The sequence below is a fragment of the Gracilinanus agilis genome, chromosome 1 (genome assembly GCF_016433145.1).
Source record: "Gracilinanus agilis isolate LMUSP501 chromosome 1, AgileGrace, whole genome shotgun sequence".
NCBI classification, from domain to species: domain Eukaryota; kingdom Metazoa; phylum Chordata; class Mammalia; order Didelphimorphia; family Didelphidae; genus Gracilinanus; species Gracilinanus agilis.
The window spans coordinates 624,452,775-624,470,947 of record NC_058130.1 but is presented as its reverse complement, the minus strand read 5'-3'; the positions used below and the strand labels follow the sequence as shown (position 1 = coordinate 624,470,947).

Sequence of the window (18,173 nt, the reverse complement as noted above, 5' to 3'; positions counted from 1 at the left end):
TTCTGAGGGTAACAAGAATGGGACAAATTAAAGATGGCCTGAAGTAGAGAAAAGAAAAGCCAATTTGGACAAGTTAGAGAGTATGGAAGTCATGACAATATGCAACTGAAATAGTTCTAAACCAATAGATTTAAGTGCATATGGGTCATAAAAATGAATATAAAATAGTGTTCAAGAAAGTATTCAGTAACAGGGAAGGTTAGTGATGATCAACTGGTTTTCTAAATCTTTATTTACTGGAGAATCAATATTCTCTTTCTTAATGTTTCCATTTTAAAATTTTGCATTTTGATGAAACTTAATAGTGTTTCTAAACATTCCAAGTCAGTAGTAGTATAGTTATCAAAAATTTACACAATTCTCACGTTTCCTCCAATACCTTTGACCTTTGTTCCTGATCTGTTTTGGCATCTGTTTCTTGAAAGATTGTTCTGGTCTTTACTAGACTTAGAGATCTGCTTCTCTAATAAACAATAGAATGACTATGTTCATGTAACCTTGAGGCAGATGTAAGGTGGAGCTCAGGGGAAAAAAATGATCAGGGATTTCTGATGGCAGCCAATGAGAACCCAGCCAGAAGGGCTGTTGTATAGACTCAGAATATTAACCACTATTAAGAGGCATAACTCTGAGCCTATGGGAAATGAAGCATATTGCTGGTTTTAAAGACAATAGATTTGGACATGGAAATCAAAATTGGACCTATTAAGCAAGGCAGGGGATTTAGAAAAGGCAAAAGTCCAGTTTATAGCCCAAGGCTAGGAAGTTAGAGTAAGACCAGCAACAAAACCAATCACTTCTAAACTACCAGAGCTATGAATTGTAAGGGTCCTTATTTCTTGGTGTTCCTAACATCTTACTGTAGTTTTATGCTTTTATAGCTAAAAACAGCATGAAGAATTTGGGTCATCCTTTATTTTCCTCAGCAGTTAAGTGATGCAGTGGATAGAATGCTAGGCATGAAGTTAAGAACTCATGAATATTTGAGTTCAGGGCTGGCCTCAGACATTACTAGCCTATGTGACCCTGGTCAGGTCACTTAACCTTATTTATTTTGTTTCCTCATCTATAAAATGAGCTGAAGAGGAAATGGCAAACCATGTTAATGTCTTTGCCAAGAAAAGCTCAAATTGGATCACAAGGAGTTGTACATCACTGAAACAACTGAATTAATAAATATGAATATGTTTCCCCCCTTTTGGAATTGGGTTGTTTATACATCGTGGGTCAGGGATGAGTCTGTTCTAAGAGAGTAACAAGTTCTTGCAGTTGTCAGAAATGAACAAACTCCGGATTTAGGCAACCAGGCTGATTGGTCTAAAATCCAGGATAGAGACAAAATTTAATACATATAAAGAACAGAGTTCTCAACTTAGCTTGTGTAAGCCTGAAGGAAATAATTTCATGACACTAAGCCCCAATGTGAAAAACCTCCTATGTAAAATAAGATGAATAACATATTCTTTAACTGTCTCAGAAGAGTTTTTCAGGTTCAAATGAAATAAAGTATTACATGTAAATCAATTTCGAATTGACTAGTGTTATTTAGATATAAGGTGGCATTGCCATCCAATCATAGCATGACAGAAGCTCCTCTAAAGTAGAGACTACTTCATTTTGTCTTTGTATACCCAATGCTTAGTAAGAATATAGCCCATCATGAAAATATTTAATAAATTCCTATGGATGGAGCAGTATAAATGGATTAAGTACAACATAATTTCAAATAAACAAAGATACTAAATATATGACCATAGGGAATGTATTATATTTCTCTCAGCCTCAGTCTCTTCATTTGGAAAAGAACAGTAATAAAAGCACCTACTTCAGGGGCTTGTCATAAGAGTCAAATTAGTTTATATATGTAAAGTATTTCACCTATTAAAGCTTCATGTAATTGTTCACTATTATTAAATTGAATGATCATTAAATGCTTTCAACTAATAGCATTGATTCTCATCAGTAGGAGAATCAGTGATAAAACAATACCTTGGCCGTAAAATAAATAAGCTCCTCCTGCTATCCTTATGCCATTTGTAATTTTTTTTTATTTGGAATTTACTTAGTTTTCTTTTACAGCACTTATGTACTTATAGCCCTTTTGGACTCTTAAAATGTTTTCTTCTCTTTTTCATTCACACAGGAAATGACCTCTTTCTAGTTGCAGTGCATGAATTAGGACATGCTCTAGGGTTGGAACATTCCAATGATCCCACAGCAATCATGGCTCCATTTTACCAGTATATGGAGACTGACAACTTTAAACTACCTAATGATGATTTACAAGGCATCCAGAAGATATATGGTAGGTTACTGTTTTATCAGGCTTTTGTTTGGTTGACCCCACACTGAAATCTACAGGCTATTTCTATATTTCACCATTCCAAATGGGATCTTTAAATGTGAGATGAAGGAAAATGCTGGGGGGAAAAATGTACTATGGGCAAAATATGTTTATAATTCAAGGCACTGTGGGCAGTCAGCCCAGAAGTCTTTTTTTTTTAACCCTTACTTTCCATCTTAGAATCATTATTGTGCACTGATCCCAAGGCAGAAGAGATTTGAAACAGGCATCAAGTGATTTGCCCAAAGTCACACAGGTAGACAACATCTGAGGCCAGATTTGAACCCACAGCCTCCCCTCTCTAGTCCTGGTGCTCAAAGCACTGAGCCACCTCGCTTCTCCCCAACCCAGACATAGGTTATGCAGAAAGTTGCTAATTTTGATGAAGCCTGCCTTTCCATTTCTATACATACCATGGCTTGTGATAAAAATTGCACTAAGGATGATATTTTTAATATTAAAATAAAGATATGAGTGCCTGATTAGGACATTCAGATAAATAATAAAATAAGAATTGTAAGTTGTCTTCATGAGAGGCTAAAAGACCAGTTCAGATGTCCCAAACATTAATTCCCAGCTGATGGGTTTCAATATTCAATAGCTACCAGCTGCAGATCTATTTATGTTACAAAAGTTGATGAATGTGACAAATTAACCTGGAAAATATGTAATTACCAGTCCCAAATTTTGAATAATATATAGAGGGGACATATTCAGGGCTATATTGGCAACTATCTATCTCAAAATAAAGGCAATATCTAATATGTAAAACACATGTTAAATGATGAGATTATACAAATGTGAGCAAATTAACTGGAAGAGAGGTATAAAAATTATTATTCATCTTTTACTATAACCTTACTTCCCATAATGCCATTATTGACCTTTACAAATACATTTATTTCACCCATAATTGTTAAGAGCCTGGCATATGTAATGTACATTTAGTGAATCTGTTTTACTAAATTAATGGAGTGAAACTTTTCATTCTTACAGTGCAAAGACAAATCTGTGCTGTCTGAATGTTAATAATACACAGTAATCAGGAGATGTCATTTGCATTTTTAAATAGCATAGTTTAAGTACAATAATTTGTTTTGCATTAATTATATTTTTCCATTTTAAATGTCTCAGTGTTAAGTGCTCTCTTAGGGTTAAAGTGGATTTAAAAAAAAAAAAAAGATCACATTTCCTCCTGCTCTATATTGTTGGAAAAGTCAAATGTAGTGATAGAGAAAATGGAGATGTTCTTGTTTAAAAGGTGAATATTTCTATGCTAAATATTAGAGCATATTATTATTATATGTCTATGGTTGTACAGAATACATGGTAGAGGATGTTTCTCTAAAGTAGTTAAGTAAAAGGTGGCTCTTTCTCACGCCCTCATGAATTAGTAGTCTAGACGGAAGGTCTACACCAGAATATCCTTCCCATAGTCTAAATACCAAGTGTTAACAGCTGTGTCTTTCATTTAAAAAAAATCCCTTGAGAAGTGGTGCTTAATATCACCACCAAATTACTTGTGTGAACTTTGGCTTGATTTAGAAGGCTCCTTTCAAAAACTGTTCAAGAAAATTAATGTTTTGCTGATGGTGTTTTAATCAATAGGTGACTTAAATTCAATATTCAAATGAAAGCAGCTTTCCAGAAATGCATTAAAGTATTTCAGTAGATACGATATTTGAAAGTTGTAATAGTTATGGTGTTCAGTCTAATACTCATGTTTAGCACAAGTTTTGATCAGTAAATCTTTTCTTTCATAAGTCTTCATATACTTGTCATAGTATTTGCTTATTTAATATCTAAATCAAGTTATATAGGCTTGTTGTACATAGTGGCTGGTTAAACAGTGGAGAAGCATTCTTAAAAAAAAAATATGACAAATAAATCTTGTTTACCCAGTTCAAGAACATAGCATGGCAATTCAATATTAAATATCATTGAATATTCATTTTCATTTTTATATGATCTTAAATACCTCTTACATCACCTAGTTGATATCCTCTGCTGATGAATAATTGTTCTCTGTAGCATATTTTCCAGCACTATTCCAGTTTTAAGTGAGCCCAAGCACTGTCCTCATCTTTTCAAAAGGTCCACCTGACAAGACCCCTCCACCAACAAGACCTCTACCAACAGTGCCCCCACACCGCTCTATTCCTCCGCTAGACCCACGGAAGAACGACAGGCCTAAACCTCCCCGGCCTCCCACTGGCAAACCTTTCTATCCTGGAGCCAAACCCAACATCTGTGATGGGAACTTCAACACTCTCGCCATTCTCCGCCGAGAGATGTTTGTTTTCAAGGTAGGAGGCTGTGCTGTCTTTTTAAAAAACCTTAAATTGAATGTCTTCATGGCTGCTTTAGAAAAAAAGTTCTCATTCATTTTTGCATCACCTTTCCAGTCCGTTTATAGTTAGAAAGTTTAAAAAGGAGATATTTAAAAAAAAAGAAAAGAAAGAAAAGAAAGTAAAGAAACACACATCCTTTAAATGTCTAGCACAAGAAGATTGCTGTAGTGTTCTATTTGTGGAATACATTTAAGTCAGCAGAAGCTGTAATGCCTAAAAATTTAAGGGTAAGTAAATGCTGCATGTTGGACAGAGATAAAAAAGCATTATTCAAGTCCTGAATAGAAGCTAATAGGGATGATTTGGTTGGGAGCTTAGCCACTTTCAGAGGCTCAACAGTCAATGTATCTTTGGTTCACACATCTTTATGAGAATCCTGTAATTTCACTTTACAATTAGATCAGAAATTTGTGAGAAATATTTGTCATCTTATTATGATTTTATTGGTAGATATTTGCATTGCCTGCTAAATGTCATATTTTAAGTATAGATGTTATCTATTTTTGTGGAATTTGTTATGACTTTAGAATATTATTTTGTCTGCACATGCTTAATGCATAAAAAATAAGTAGGTTAAAACAGAATATCCTATCGGTAGTGTTTATAAATCATAAAGACATAGTGAAATTGCTAAATCTTTAGTTTTTAGGAGATATTATCTTCTCTGCCAATAAATCAAATAATTAGTTGAATTTATATATATATATGCACATATATACACATGTATATGAATTTATATATTGAATTTATATGCACATATATATCTGTACATATATATATATATATATATTTATGGAGAGAAAGGGAAAGACAGAGAAAGAGAGCGATTCCAATATTCTCTTACTAGGTTCATGCTAGAAACAGTTACAGACCTTCCAAAACTTATGATCTACAGGCATAGCCTTCCAAACCCAGAGAAATTTTATAATGTTGATGTATCAAGAGGAATGCTTTGAGGATTTTATACTAAATTGAATCACTATTTCTTCTAACATTACCATATATTTGGTGTCATGAAATTAACACAGATTTATAAAACTATGTGACTTCATCATTTGGTAACTCATTCCTCAAAATGCTATAAAAACTCATTATTACAAAGAAATCGATAGTGAATACTTGCGAAAAATGAAGTTTCTAATTTGCAGTAGAATAATCAGTCCTCATATAATCTGTTTTTAGAAATCTGTTTGTATCTGTAAGGATTTCATGAACTTTCTGAAGAGAATGTTTTCGATAATACATGGAAAAACTTGATAAATAGCAGTGTTGTATTTTGGAAGGGCAAGACACCAGGCAGAAGGCTTTTGGTATGAAGGGTTCAGGCATTCAATAGAGTGAATAGTGTGTAACAAATAAAGGAAAACTGGGCCATCATTCTGTGATTGAACCGACTTTATTTGTGGCATATATATATAGTCAGCAGTCTCATTATATCAAGTCTGTGGTGAAAGACTTTGTTTAAGTGTACAACAGACTATTTAATAGGTGTTTGACAATTAACATAAATGATTAATAAAAACATATGTACAGAATATGTTTCTAACATTTAGGAAATATTTACTAAGAGAGTTAATAGAAATTCCAAACAAAGATTTAAGACAGGCAGCCCCCATTTGCTCTTGTCTTTCTAGTGATTTAGTATCGATTAAGACTTTTTGTTTGGACATCAAGAAGATTTACAAAGATCAAGGCCTCTGTTAAATGTCTCTGTCTCTACAATGTATGGTTCAACATATGTCACAAGTAGAATTCATCAATGCAGTTTGAAAGTAACAATAACAGAAAATATGGGAATGAATCTGATCAGGATACAATTTTCAGTCATTTCTAATTGATATTACAAATAATAGACTGACATAATCAGACTTAATTTATTTTACTTACTCTTAAAGATAAATCAAAGATGCCTCTCCAAGCCATAAACTCAGAGGAACTTATAGTGAATATAAATCTTTCACCAAAGCAAAATACCATCTTGTCTTTGTAATACATTCATAATTTCTACCACTGATTCAATGGTTGTTTCTATTATCTTTATCAAAAATCAGGATTCAGTCAAGCTATGCACTTAACATTCCAAAGCTGATCACAGAAGCTCTTTTTATTATTTTATTGGTATCTGTAATATTTTAATTCCCCACTCTATGTCTATCTTTTCTACCACAATGCCTAATAGTATATTATTATAATTAATATATACAGTTAGTTTACTAACTGGGTCTAATTCTTTCTAAAATCATTGTTTCAGTTACCTTGTTTTATAATGATTGATATAAAAGTAATAAAGGCAATTTCTTTTTAAAGTGTAGAGGAAAAATGTAGGATCCCATAGAGTATTGATGGCCATAGAGGAGTACATGAAATCAAAAAGTCCTGGGGATAGTGAGTGGAGTCATAAAGCAATTTTTCCAGAAATCTATCCTAGGAATGGTAGTATTATTTGATTACTGTTCCCAGAGCCAGAGGTTGGAAATGAGTAGTGATGAAGAATAAGGTATGTGTGTGATGGAACAAAATGAAAATGGTGCTAACTCAGCATGGTGATAAGGCAAGGGCTGAGGTACTTGAAAAGAATTTTCACCAGTCAGAAAGAAGCAAAGGACATAGGGCAGGAAATGAAGAGCTCAACTGGAGATGAAGAGGAATAGCATGAAGGTGACTGGAGTGTAGTAATTAAATTTCACTGGTTCGTTTTTTTTTTATCTTTGTGTCTCCAGTGTCTAGCATTGTGCCTTGCATGTTTAAAAATAATTTTATTGATATATTTTGGCTTAATATTACCAACATTTCCCACTATATCTTCTTCTCCAATCAACTAGATTTATCTCATAATAAATTTTAAGAGAGAGAGAAAGGGAAAAGGTTTCTACAAAACTAACCAGTGTATAAAAAAAAAAAAGCCTTATATGAAGTGCAGTATTCCACAGGATTTTTTTTTCATAAATCTCTTTGAGGGCCAACTTGTCATTTTAATTTTGAAGCATTTAGGCTTCAAATATTTAGTTAAACATTTTATTGTTCTTTCCATTTATCTTGTAATAGTCATCATATATACTGTATTTTTGATTCTTCTTATATCACTTTGCATTCATCTTCCTTTATTAATCCCCTCTTGCTTCTATAATATTCCTTTCCAGTCATGCACCATATTTAGTTTAGCCATTGTCCAATCTCTGAGGATCTACTTTATTTCCAGTTATTTCTCAGTGGAGTGAGAGTCAGGCCTAGAGACAGGAGGTCCTAGGTTCAAACCTGGCCTCAGCCACTTCCCAGCTATATGACCCTGGGCAAGTCACTTGACCCCCATTGCCCACCCTTACCACTCTTCCACCTATGAGATAATACACCGAAGTACAAGGGTTAAAAAAAAAGTATTGCTATGCAGAACCAGGAGAATATTACACACAGTAACTGAACATTTTGGGATGATCAAATATAACTGACTTTGCTACTAAAAGCAATGCAATGATCCAGGACAATTCTGAAGGACTTATGAGAAAGAATGCTATCCACATCAAGAGAAAGAACTAGTTGTGGGAATAGAAATCCAGAAGAAAACATATGATTTATCACTTTTTATATGGGTATATGATTTGGGGTTTTGATTATTAAAAGATTACTCTATTACAAAAATGAATAATATGAAAATAGGTTTTGGGTGATCATACATGTATAACCCAGTGGAATTTCTTGCCAACTCTGGGTGGGGGGAGAGAAAAGGGGACAACAGGAATCATGTAAGCATGGAAAAAATTTTAATAAAATTTAAAATTTATAATTTAAAAAGTATTGCTATATATAATTTTGTGCATAGAGGGCCTTTTTTTTCATTGACTTCCCCATATTATATAGCTAGCAGTGAATCTGTGCATAAAATGGTATGGATATTTTAGTGAAATTCTTGGCATCATCTGAAGTTGATTTCTAGAATGGTGGTATTAAGTTATCACAACTCTGCTCACAGTACATTAGTGTATATATCTCTATATACCACTGTAATATTGACTGTTTCTACTCATTGTCATTTTTTGAGGTGGTTAGGTGGTTTAGAGGAGAGCATTCCAGACTTGGAGTTAAAAAGACCTGAGTTAAAATCCAGCTGTAGTCACTACCTAGGTATACCTCAGTATGTTTAATAACCTCATTCAGTGTCTGTTTCCTTATCTGTAAAATGGGATGATAATCGCTCCTACTTAATGATTCACAAATAATAGCTATTAATGTTATCTTATTCATTTTTATTAACTAATTATCTGATAATTGGCTGGGTAAGAAATTCAAAGTTATTTTTATTTCTCTTATTATTCAGTTATTCTTTCAAATAATTATTCATAATCCCCAATTCTTTTAATAACTATATATCTGCTTATATCCTTTCACTATTTTTCTTTAAAGAATATTTTTGCATGTATATCTTTTAGCTATCTATAATTCAGGAAAGCTAGGTGGTGTAGTGGATACAGTGCTAGGCTTGGATTCAGGAAGATATATCTTATTGAATTCAAATCTGGTCTCCGACATTTCTAACTAAATATCCCTGGCCAAGTCACTTAACCTTCTTTGCCTCAGTTTCCTTATCTGTAAAATGAGTTGGAGAAGGAAATGACAAATGATTCCAGTATTGTTGTCAAGAAAAACCCAAATGGGTTACATAGAGTCAAACATGATTGAAATGATTAAACAAAATCTATATTTCACTGTAATAAAATATGATAGTTGAATTAAAAAGAATTACAATTTGTTCCCAGTGCATTCTAGGTCTAACCAGCAAAATTCATTTTGTAGTCTAAATACGCATTCTCCACCCATTACAAAATGAGGAAGTGCTTGAAAGTATGTGATGATATCTTAATACTATCACCCTTAAAACACACCATGAATCACTCAGATCTACATATATACTCTGGCTATGCTATTTTCCCTTCATGACTCAGTCCCTCTCAGTACATTCATCACTAACCCTGATGTGTTGACTTCTAAAGAAATTAATGCCTACATTTACCCTTGTATAAGTGGACATATGTACCTTTTGAACTATGTTCCTCAGAATTCCTCTAGTATTGCCCAGCATCCTTTTCCTTTCATCCATGTATTATTGCCCTTGTATTTAGTTCTGGTACTCTGCCCCTTTTCGCTCTCTTCTCCTGCTTGTGCAGGGGAAGAGACTTTTTCTTTACTGAGGTTTGCTGTTTTTCTTTTTGCTTCAAGTTATTACAAATAAAATTTATAAAATTATAATACTTGGAGTATTTGGACATTAATTATTAATCTCATACCCTGGTCAAGAGAACTTCTTGAAGCTTCTATATATTATATATTTATTTTTTGATATAGTGTAGTCATTAATTTACCACAATGGGCATTTATCAACTTTCTTCAACCTAGGACAGAGTTGCCACCAAGATCTTCAATGACTTTTGTAACTCATGTCTATATTTTAGAGATAAGTGAACAATCCCATAGAAATATTAAATTATTTGTCCAAAACTACACATCTAGTCACAGAACAAGCATTATAATTAGATCTCTCAAATAATAAAATCACAGAAACTCAAATCTGAAAAAAGATATTGAAAAAGCCACAACACAATTTAACCCACACCTTAAGAATTCCCTATGTGACTTCTCCCAAAAAACATTTTCCTTGAAGAACAATACAATAAAAGAGATATTGCTAACTTCTAAGATGACACTCTCTGTTTTGGACAGTTCTAATTACTTGAAAGTTTTTTTCTTAACAAAAAGTGAATTCTAGATATCCACAGTCCAGTGCTCTTTATTTTCTTCTCCTTTTCCAAAAAATAGGAATAAATAAAAGAAATTCATTTTTTAAAATGTGGAAAATGTTAACGAACATTACTGGTCCTCTAGTACACTCTTGCCCCAGAGCCTCATTACTAGTAAACTGAAACCCACAAAGTTTATACAAACTGTTCAACGAAAAATATCTAATTTCAGAGTATATCCATACACCAGATCTATCAGTCTTTTTAATTGAATCATTTTTGCCTCTTATTGAGTTTATTTCTTTGTTTAGGAATTCAGGATGATATTTATGTTGCTTTATTCAAATTTACAAGTTCACATCCTAATTAAATGACAAGAATTAAAAGCTGCAGTCCCTTTAAAGTCTATAAAGGATCAGTATTTTGCCTCTGGATATTTGGTATTTCTTCAAGTGTTAACATATTATGTTTTAAGAGTCTTCTCTCATCAATATTTTGAAAGAAACTGAAATATTAAGAAGAATATAATTTTTATACTGGCATTAAGCAGAATGTTACAATTTCTATAGCGCACAATATCATCCATCTTCCAGAATAACAAAATGCACTCTCATTTGTGGTTGACATCAATCAATAAATAATGAAATGTCCCACTTACAGAAAATTTCCTGTGTACTCAAAGCTACATTTTCAAAATATAGATTAGTATAATTTATTATAGGCAGAATAGTCTTTTCCTTTTTTAAACGAAACAAAGTTCGTGGATTGAATATAATGTGCATGAGGACATCTTGTGTTTAGGAAAAATCGATGATTTTGTTCAAACTAATGAATTAAAGTTGCAATTTCTAAGAGGGCCCTAAAATACTTAATTGGATGTTTTCCTTTTTTTCAAGAGGAAGAGTTAATAAATCTGAAATGAGAGAAAAGAAATATCTTAAAATTGTTTTTCTCATCATGGCTACCTGTGACTATCTAAATGACACTTAACTGACTCCTTAAGGGGAAAAAATTCACATGATTCATTATTTTGCCTGCTTGTAGCCAAACAACTTTTGGCTGTTTTTTTTTCACCATTCATTTGGTAAAAGGACCAGTTGATTTATTTGTTTTTGACATAAACCAAGTTTTAATGCTAATCAATTTTTCTAGGGTTTTTTGGTGGTGGTGGTGTTTTTTCCCCTTGAGAAAAAGGGCATACTTTGCTTTCAACAGTTTGTGCATTTTTGTGTATATGTGTGTATTGTTTCTAAATGTGTCTTATTAAAATGACATTCCAAATTCCTTCCCTTAATGCAGAGTCTGTATGATTGTGTTTCTCTGTGTGTGTGCATTAAGACATTTTGTATGGTTGTTCACAGAAGATGTCTAGTATTATGTTCTGTCCACATAATGAGAGTTCAATTAGAAATATATATATATATATGTCACTCTCATTCTGCTTAGGATATTTCCTCTTAAAATTAACAACATTTAATTTAAATTAATTAGGATTCATTTTTACTGGCTAGTTGGAAACTGTTTCTTCTGTGTTCCTTTCTTTGACATTTATTTCAATTTCAATTTTTACCTTTCCTCCATGTTTGCATATTTGTTTTGGGATCAGAACTAAAGAGTAATTTATTTTTTCTGTCCAATGCCATTTTTGCAACAAATAACTTTTACACCAAGTTTTGGATTTCATATTTACTCTTTCCTCTGCATATTCTTTACATGCAGCCAATTCTTAAATCCTCTCTATTCTTTCGTGACAATATCCCTTTGATATACGATAACCTACCTTAACTTCCCTCTACACTTTCACCTTCTACTCTTATTACCTTAATGCAATTGTTCTTCACTTCTCACCTCAATTATTGAAATTACCTCTTAATTGGCCTTTCTGCCTCCAACTTCTCAAATTTTATCTCCTTCCCAAAGTTTGTTCTGTACTATACTGCCACATTAATTCTCAATAAGTCTTAATTTTATTTTTCACTAGTAAAATAAGCAAATCCTCACTTCCATATAGCCAGAAATTTAAACTCTTCTTCCTGACTTTCTAGGTTTTCAGTGAAGCCACTCTGGGAATCTTTTATCCATTTTTTCTCCTCTCTTTCCCCCTAGTCTCTATCTTACCCATTTTGAAGCTCCACTTCCTTTGAACCCATCCCCAATTACTGCTACCTACATTGATGCTTCCTTTCTAGGAACTCCCTTAGTTCTTATCATTTATGTTCTGCCCAATTAGCATCTTATCTTAATGAAGAAAAGCTAAATCATATTTTAATGAGAACTTTTCATTTGAACTTCTATAAAGAGTTGATTTTACACAGCTTTTCTCTGCTTCTGATGTGTAACATATAACACAACTCACATGTTACTAAGAGGGATTAAAACCTCAGTAGTTTTAACTTAACATTTTGCAAATAGGCACTTGCACTTAAAAAAGAAAACAATTTGAAATTCACCTCTGTGAAATAGCAAGAGGTCTGAATTAACTGAATTTGCAGAGTATGCATTTTTGTACATTTTTTTTCTTGATCACTTATAAAAATTCTCTATTGAATATGTACTTCTGGACCTGGGTAACAAGGAATAATAGCTGAAACAATTAACCTTGGGTTCATTTATCATCAGGTATTAGAAATTCTAGAAAAAATCAATAGGAGCTTTATATTGCATGGAATAAGGAAAGGCTATTGAAAATGAAAGACCTGACTAATGGAGATCAGTCAATTTTATGAAACAGCATTCTTATGAGTTGGTATTAGAACATTGTGGTAATGAGAATCTCAATTAATATAGATGGGAAAAAATCTGAGTTCACTGTCTCATGAAAAAATAAGATTTGAATATATGAATAACCATTTATTTCTTCATCATGAATTTACTCAAAATATGGAAAACTCTTCCACCAAAACAAATTATAGGAACAGAATATATTATGTCTCAGCTGATAAAAAGAAAGCAGGTGTAGAAATCATGATCTATGAAAAAGTTAAAGCTAAAATAGATATAGCTAAAAGAAATAAACAAAGGAACTCTTTTATATTAAAAGGTACCATAGATAAATGAAACATTATCACTATTAGACCCATATGCATCCAATGTTATGTCATCCAAATTTTTAAAGGAAAAACCAAATGAGTTGCAGAAGGAAATAGGTAACAAAACAAAAAAATGAGTGGGGAACTTGAATATTTCCTTCTCAGAACTAGATAAATCTAACCAAAAAATAAAATAAGAAGAATGCCAAGGAGATGAATAGAATCATTGATAATTTAAATGAGAGATATCAGTAGAAAACTGAATAAGAACAGAAAAGGGTATATCCTCTTCTCAGTGGTACAAGGTATTTTTTACAAAAATTGACCATTGGCACATTGACATGGGCACAAAAACATTATAGTTAAAATGTAGAAAAGCAGAAATATTAAATATATCACTTTCATACAATAAAATTTCTATATAATGGACCATGGAAACACAAACTAAAAACTAATTGAAGACTAAATAACAACCTTATAAAGTGAGTGGGCTACAGAACAGAACACAGAAACAATAATTTCATTAAGGGAATGATGAGACAACATGCCAAAACCTATGGACACAGCAAAAAACTAATTAGAGGAAATTTTGTATTTCTATATGTTTATAATTATATTAGTAAAATAAATAAAGAACAAATAAATGAATTTGGAATTCATTTAAAAAAAGAAAAAAGAACAAATTAAAAAATCCCCAATTACAGCCCAAATTAGAAATCCTAAAAAATTAAAGGTGAGATCAATAAAATTGAAGAAAATAATTGAATTAATAAATAAATCTTGTAGTCAGTTTGATGAAAAAATTTACAAGATAAAAAAGAGAGAGAAAAACAAATTACTAGCATTAAAAAATAAAAATCATGAACTTTCCAGCAAGAAAGATAAAAGTAAACAATTATTAGGAGTTATTTTGTTCAGTCATGTGCAAGCAAATTTAACAATGGAAAAGAAATAGAAGAATACCTATCCCCCCAAAAAAACTACCTAGATTATCAGAAGAAGAAATAGAATATTTAAATGTACCTATTTTTGGAAAAAGATACTGAACAGACACTAAATGAACATTTAAGAAAAAAAAAACATCATAACCAAATGGTTTTAAAAGGAATTCAAAACATTCAAAGATCAACTAATTCCAGTATTAAATTATTTGAAATAACAGGTAAAGAAGAAGTTTTGCTGAACTCTTTTTTGTGATATAAATTTGATACTGATATCTAAATCAGGAAAAGCAAAAACAAAGAAAGAAAATTATGGGCTAACTTCATAATAAATATAGATGCAAAAATCCTAAATAAAACACTAGCTATGAGACTACAACAATAGATCACAAAGATTGTATGTTGTGTTCAAACAGAATTTATACCAGGAATGCAGGAATAGTTTAATTTATTGGAAATGATCAATGTAATTTATTATATCAATAAAAATGCAAAAATGTTAGTATCAATAGATGCAGAAAAAGTCCCTGACAAAATACAAAATTCATTTCTATTAAAAACACTGGGAAACACAGGTATAAATGGATTTTTTCTTAAAATTATACAAAGGACCTACCTAAAACCATTGGCAAATATTTTTTGATATAGGGATAAGTGAGAAACTTTTGCAGTAAATCAGAAGCAAAACAAAGATGTTCATTCTCACCAATATTATTTAATGTAGTATTACAAATGATAGCAAGAGGAAAAAGAAGAGAAAAACAAATTGAAAGAATCAGAAAGGCTAAAAAAGTAATAACACTGTCTGCAGACAACATGATAGCATATATGGAAAATCAACTAAAACTTAAGTTGAAACTACCAATAATTTTAACAAAGTAACTGAATATAAACAAACATCAGCATTTTTATATATTACTAACAAAGTCTTGCAAGAAGAGATAGAAAGAGGTGCTGCATTAAAAAACAACAACAATAGATAAAATAAAATACCTGGGAGTACATCTGCTAAAACAAACCCAGGAACTACATGAACATAATTATACAACACTTTACACAAATAAACTGAGATCTAAATAATTGGAGAAATATTAGTTGTTGGTAGATAGAGAGAGCCAATATAATTAAAATGGCAGTTTCATCTAAATTAGTTTACTTAATCAATTACATCCCAATTAAATTATAAAAAATTTTTGAGCTAGAAAAAATAGCAAAATTCATTTGGAAAAACAAAATATCAAGAATATCAAAAGAACTAATGAAACAATAGAAGGAAGTCTAGTAATGCCAGATTTTAAATTGCAATATAAAGGAGTAATTATCAAAACTATCTGGTCCTGGCTAGGAAATAGAAAGGTAGATAAGTGGAATAGGAAAAACATACAACAAACAATTGTGAAAGATTATATTAATCTTATATTTGATAAAAGCACAGGTTTGGGGGAAAATAGATTTGATCCTCTTTCTTCTCGAAACGCATTGTTTTCTATCTCAGTGTGTAAGGGTGCAGAGGTTTTAAGATTTGCTCCGTCTAAGCCGCCATCTTCCTGGAAACTCCCCGGTTTGGGGAAAAATAAAGCACAACTGGAAAGCAGTTTGGCAGAAGCTCAGTACAGTATATTACACAATTCACTAAGATGAGATGAAAATAAATACGTGATCTAGATATAATAGGAGATAAAAGTAAATTAGAAGAGCAAACATATTACCTATCAGATGTATGGATAGAAGAGGAATTTATGAGTCAACCACAGATGGAGAACATTGTGAGATTTAAATGGAAAATTGTGAGTACTTTAAACTGAAAAATGTTGTACAAATAAAATAAATGTTGCCAGAATTAGAAGAAAAGCAGAATATTGGGGAAATTTATAGACAGCCTCTTGGATAGAGGTCTCATATCTAAAATGTATAGAAATCTTTGTCATATATAAGAATAAAAGCCATTCCACAGTTGATAAATGAGTAAGAGATATGAACTGGAAATTTTCAGATGAAGAAATCAAAGCCATATATAGATATATGAAGAAAGGGTTTAAATTGTTACTGATTAGAGAAATGCAAACCTAAACAATTCTGAGGTATCTCACACCCATCAGATAGGCTAAAATAACAAAGGGCAAGATGTGAAATATTAGAGGGGCTGTGGGAAAATGAGAACACTAATACACTATTGGTGGAGTTGTGAACTCATCCAACTATTTTGGACAGCAATTTGGAATTATACTCAGAGAGTTATTAAAAAGTAGATATAGGAATATGATTGCTAAATCGGTTTCCCAATGGATCAGGGAAAAAGGAAAGCAACTTATATGTGCTACAATATTTATAGTAGCTCTCCTTAAGTTGGCAAAGGGGAATGGCTAAATAAATTGTGGTATATGCTTGAGATGGACTACTACTGCAGGTTAAGAAATGATAATCAGACTAATTTTGAAAAAACTACTTGGAATAATGAACAGAAAAATGAATAGCTATTTACTACAAGAAACTCCAAGGAAGAATAGAATTAAGGATGTCATCAAAGAATTGTGTGAAAAAATAATGGAACTAATCATGAAAAAAGAATGAGGGATGATAACTGGATATCCAAAATAATCCACTGTTATCCTTGTGATGTCGGGAGAAAGCAAACAAGGCCTCCAACTTACTGGGCAGGTTGCCTATGGCAAACTTTTGGGAGGACATGGAGGAAGTGGACAAACACAGGTGGTTTGAGATTTATATATTTTGAAAGAAGTTCTATATTAATCAGAACACATAACAGTTGAAAGAATTAAATATTCTGAGTATTCTATAAAGAAAAATGAAGTTAAATTTAACCAAATAAAGGCTCTCAACTCACCAATCTTGTGAGAGAATTTAAAACTATGGTAGGCTTTTATTTAATCATTTCTTGGATGGGTTGGTTAACCTAAAACCCATGGATTCTTTTTGTTCTAATATTCTAAGAAGCACAATTCTGTGTGTCATAATGAGAATATTTAATGTATATTGAAATGGTGACATTTTGTGGACTGTTCACTACTGTAAATTTCATTTTGTTTGAAAATTGGATTAGACATAGAATAGTTGTTTGAGTTTGGACAAATTGCTTCTTTAAAATATGTTAGCCAAATTGATTTTTTCTCCTATTTAGCAATATTTTTCCTTACTAGCTAAAATATGTGACAGTTTCTAAATGTTATCTGTCAGAAATGTGTGTTCATATTCCCTTGCTTTTAAATAATTGTCATAATCCATCATTGTTTATTGAAACTGTTTTCTTAAAGTACTCATTCATATTAATAGTTCATAGTTCAGAGAATTTCAGTAGAGATTCAAATCAATGAAATAACTTTAATTTCATTGTTATGCTCACAAAGATAAACTTGAAACAAAAAATCTCCAACTTGTTTAGCTAATGTTGAAAATTTCATAGAATTCCTTGTTTAATTTTATTTTTCTATATATTTTATACTTAATTATGCTTTTTTTCTTGAGAAACAAAAGTACATTCCAGCATCGTGCTCCTAATTCTTGTTTGGTTTACAAATACCATGTCCACAGAATTATTTGAATATTATTTTAAAGATCTATCCTTTTAAGTATCCTAGCTATATTTCTTTCTGAAAGTGTTTCATCCAAAGGGATAAGATTGGTACCAAATAAGAAACATTGAAAGGTGTGGAAAATATAAAAAGTAATCAACTACATAGAATTAGTAACAAAAAAAATTTTTGCTGAAGAGAAGAATGGCTGTGGGAAATTGCAACAGTTCCATTCATTAATTTTCATCC

At 31.7% G+C, this 18,173-nt stretch overlaps 1 protein-coding gene across 1 annotated transcript in view; it reads left to right on the top strand.

The window, feature by feature from the left end:
- MMP16 (matrix metallopeptidase 16) overlaps positions 1–18,173 on the top strand; it is a 193,974-nt gene that overhangs the window by 93,588 nt on the left and 82,213 nt on the right. The window contains exons 4-5 of the mRNA XM_044683813.1: positions 2,144–2,305; positions 4,439–4,650. Coding sequence (XP_044539748.1) covers positions 2,144–2,305; positions 4,439–4,650 — 374 coding nt within the window. The remainder of the gene's footprint in view (positions 1–2,143; positions 2,306–4,438; positions 4,651–18,173) is intronic.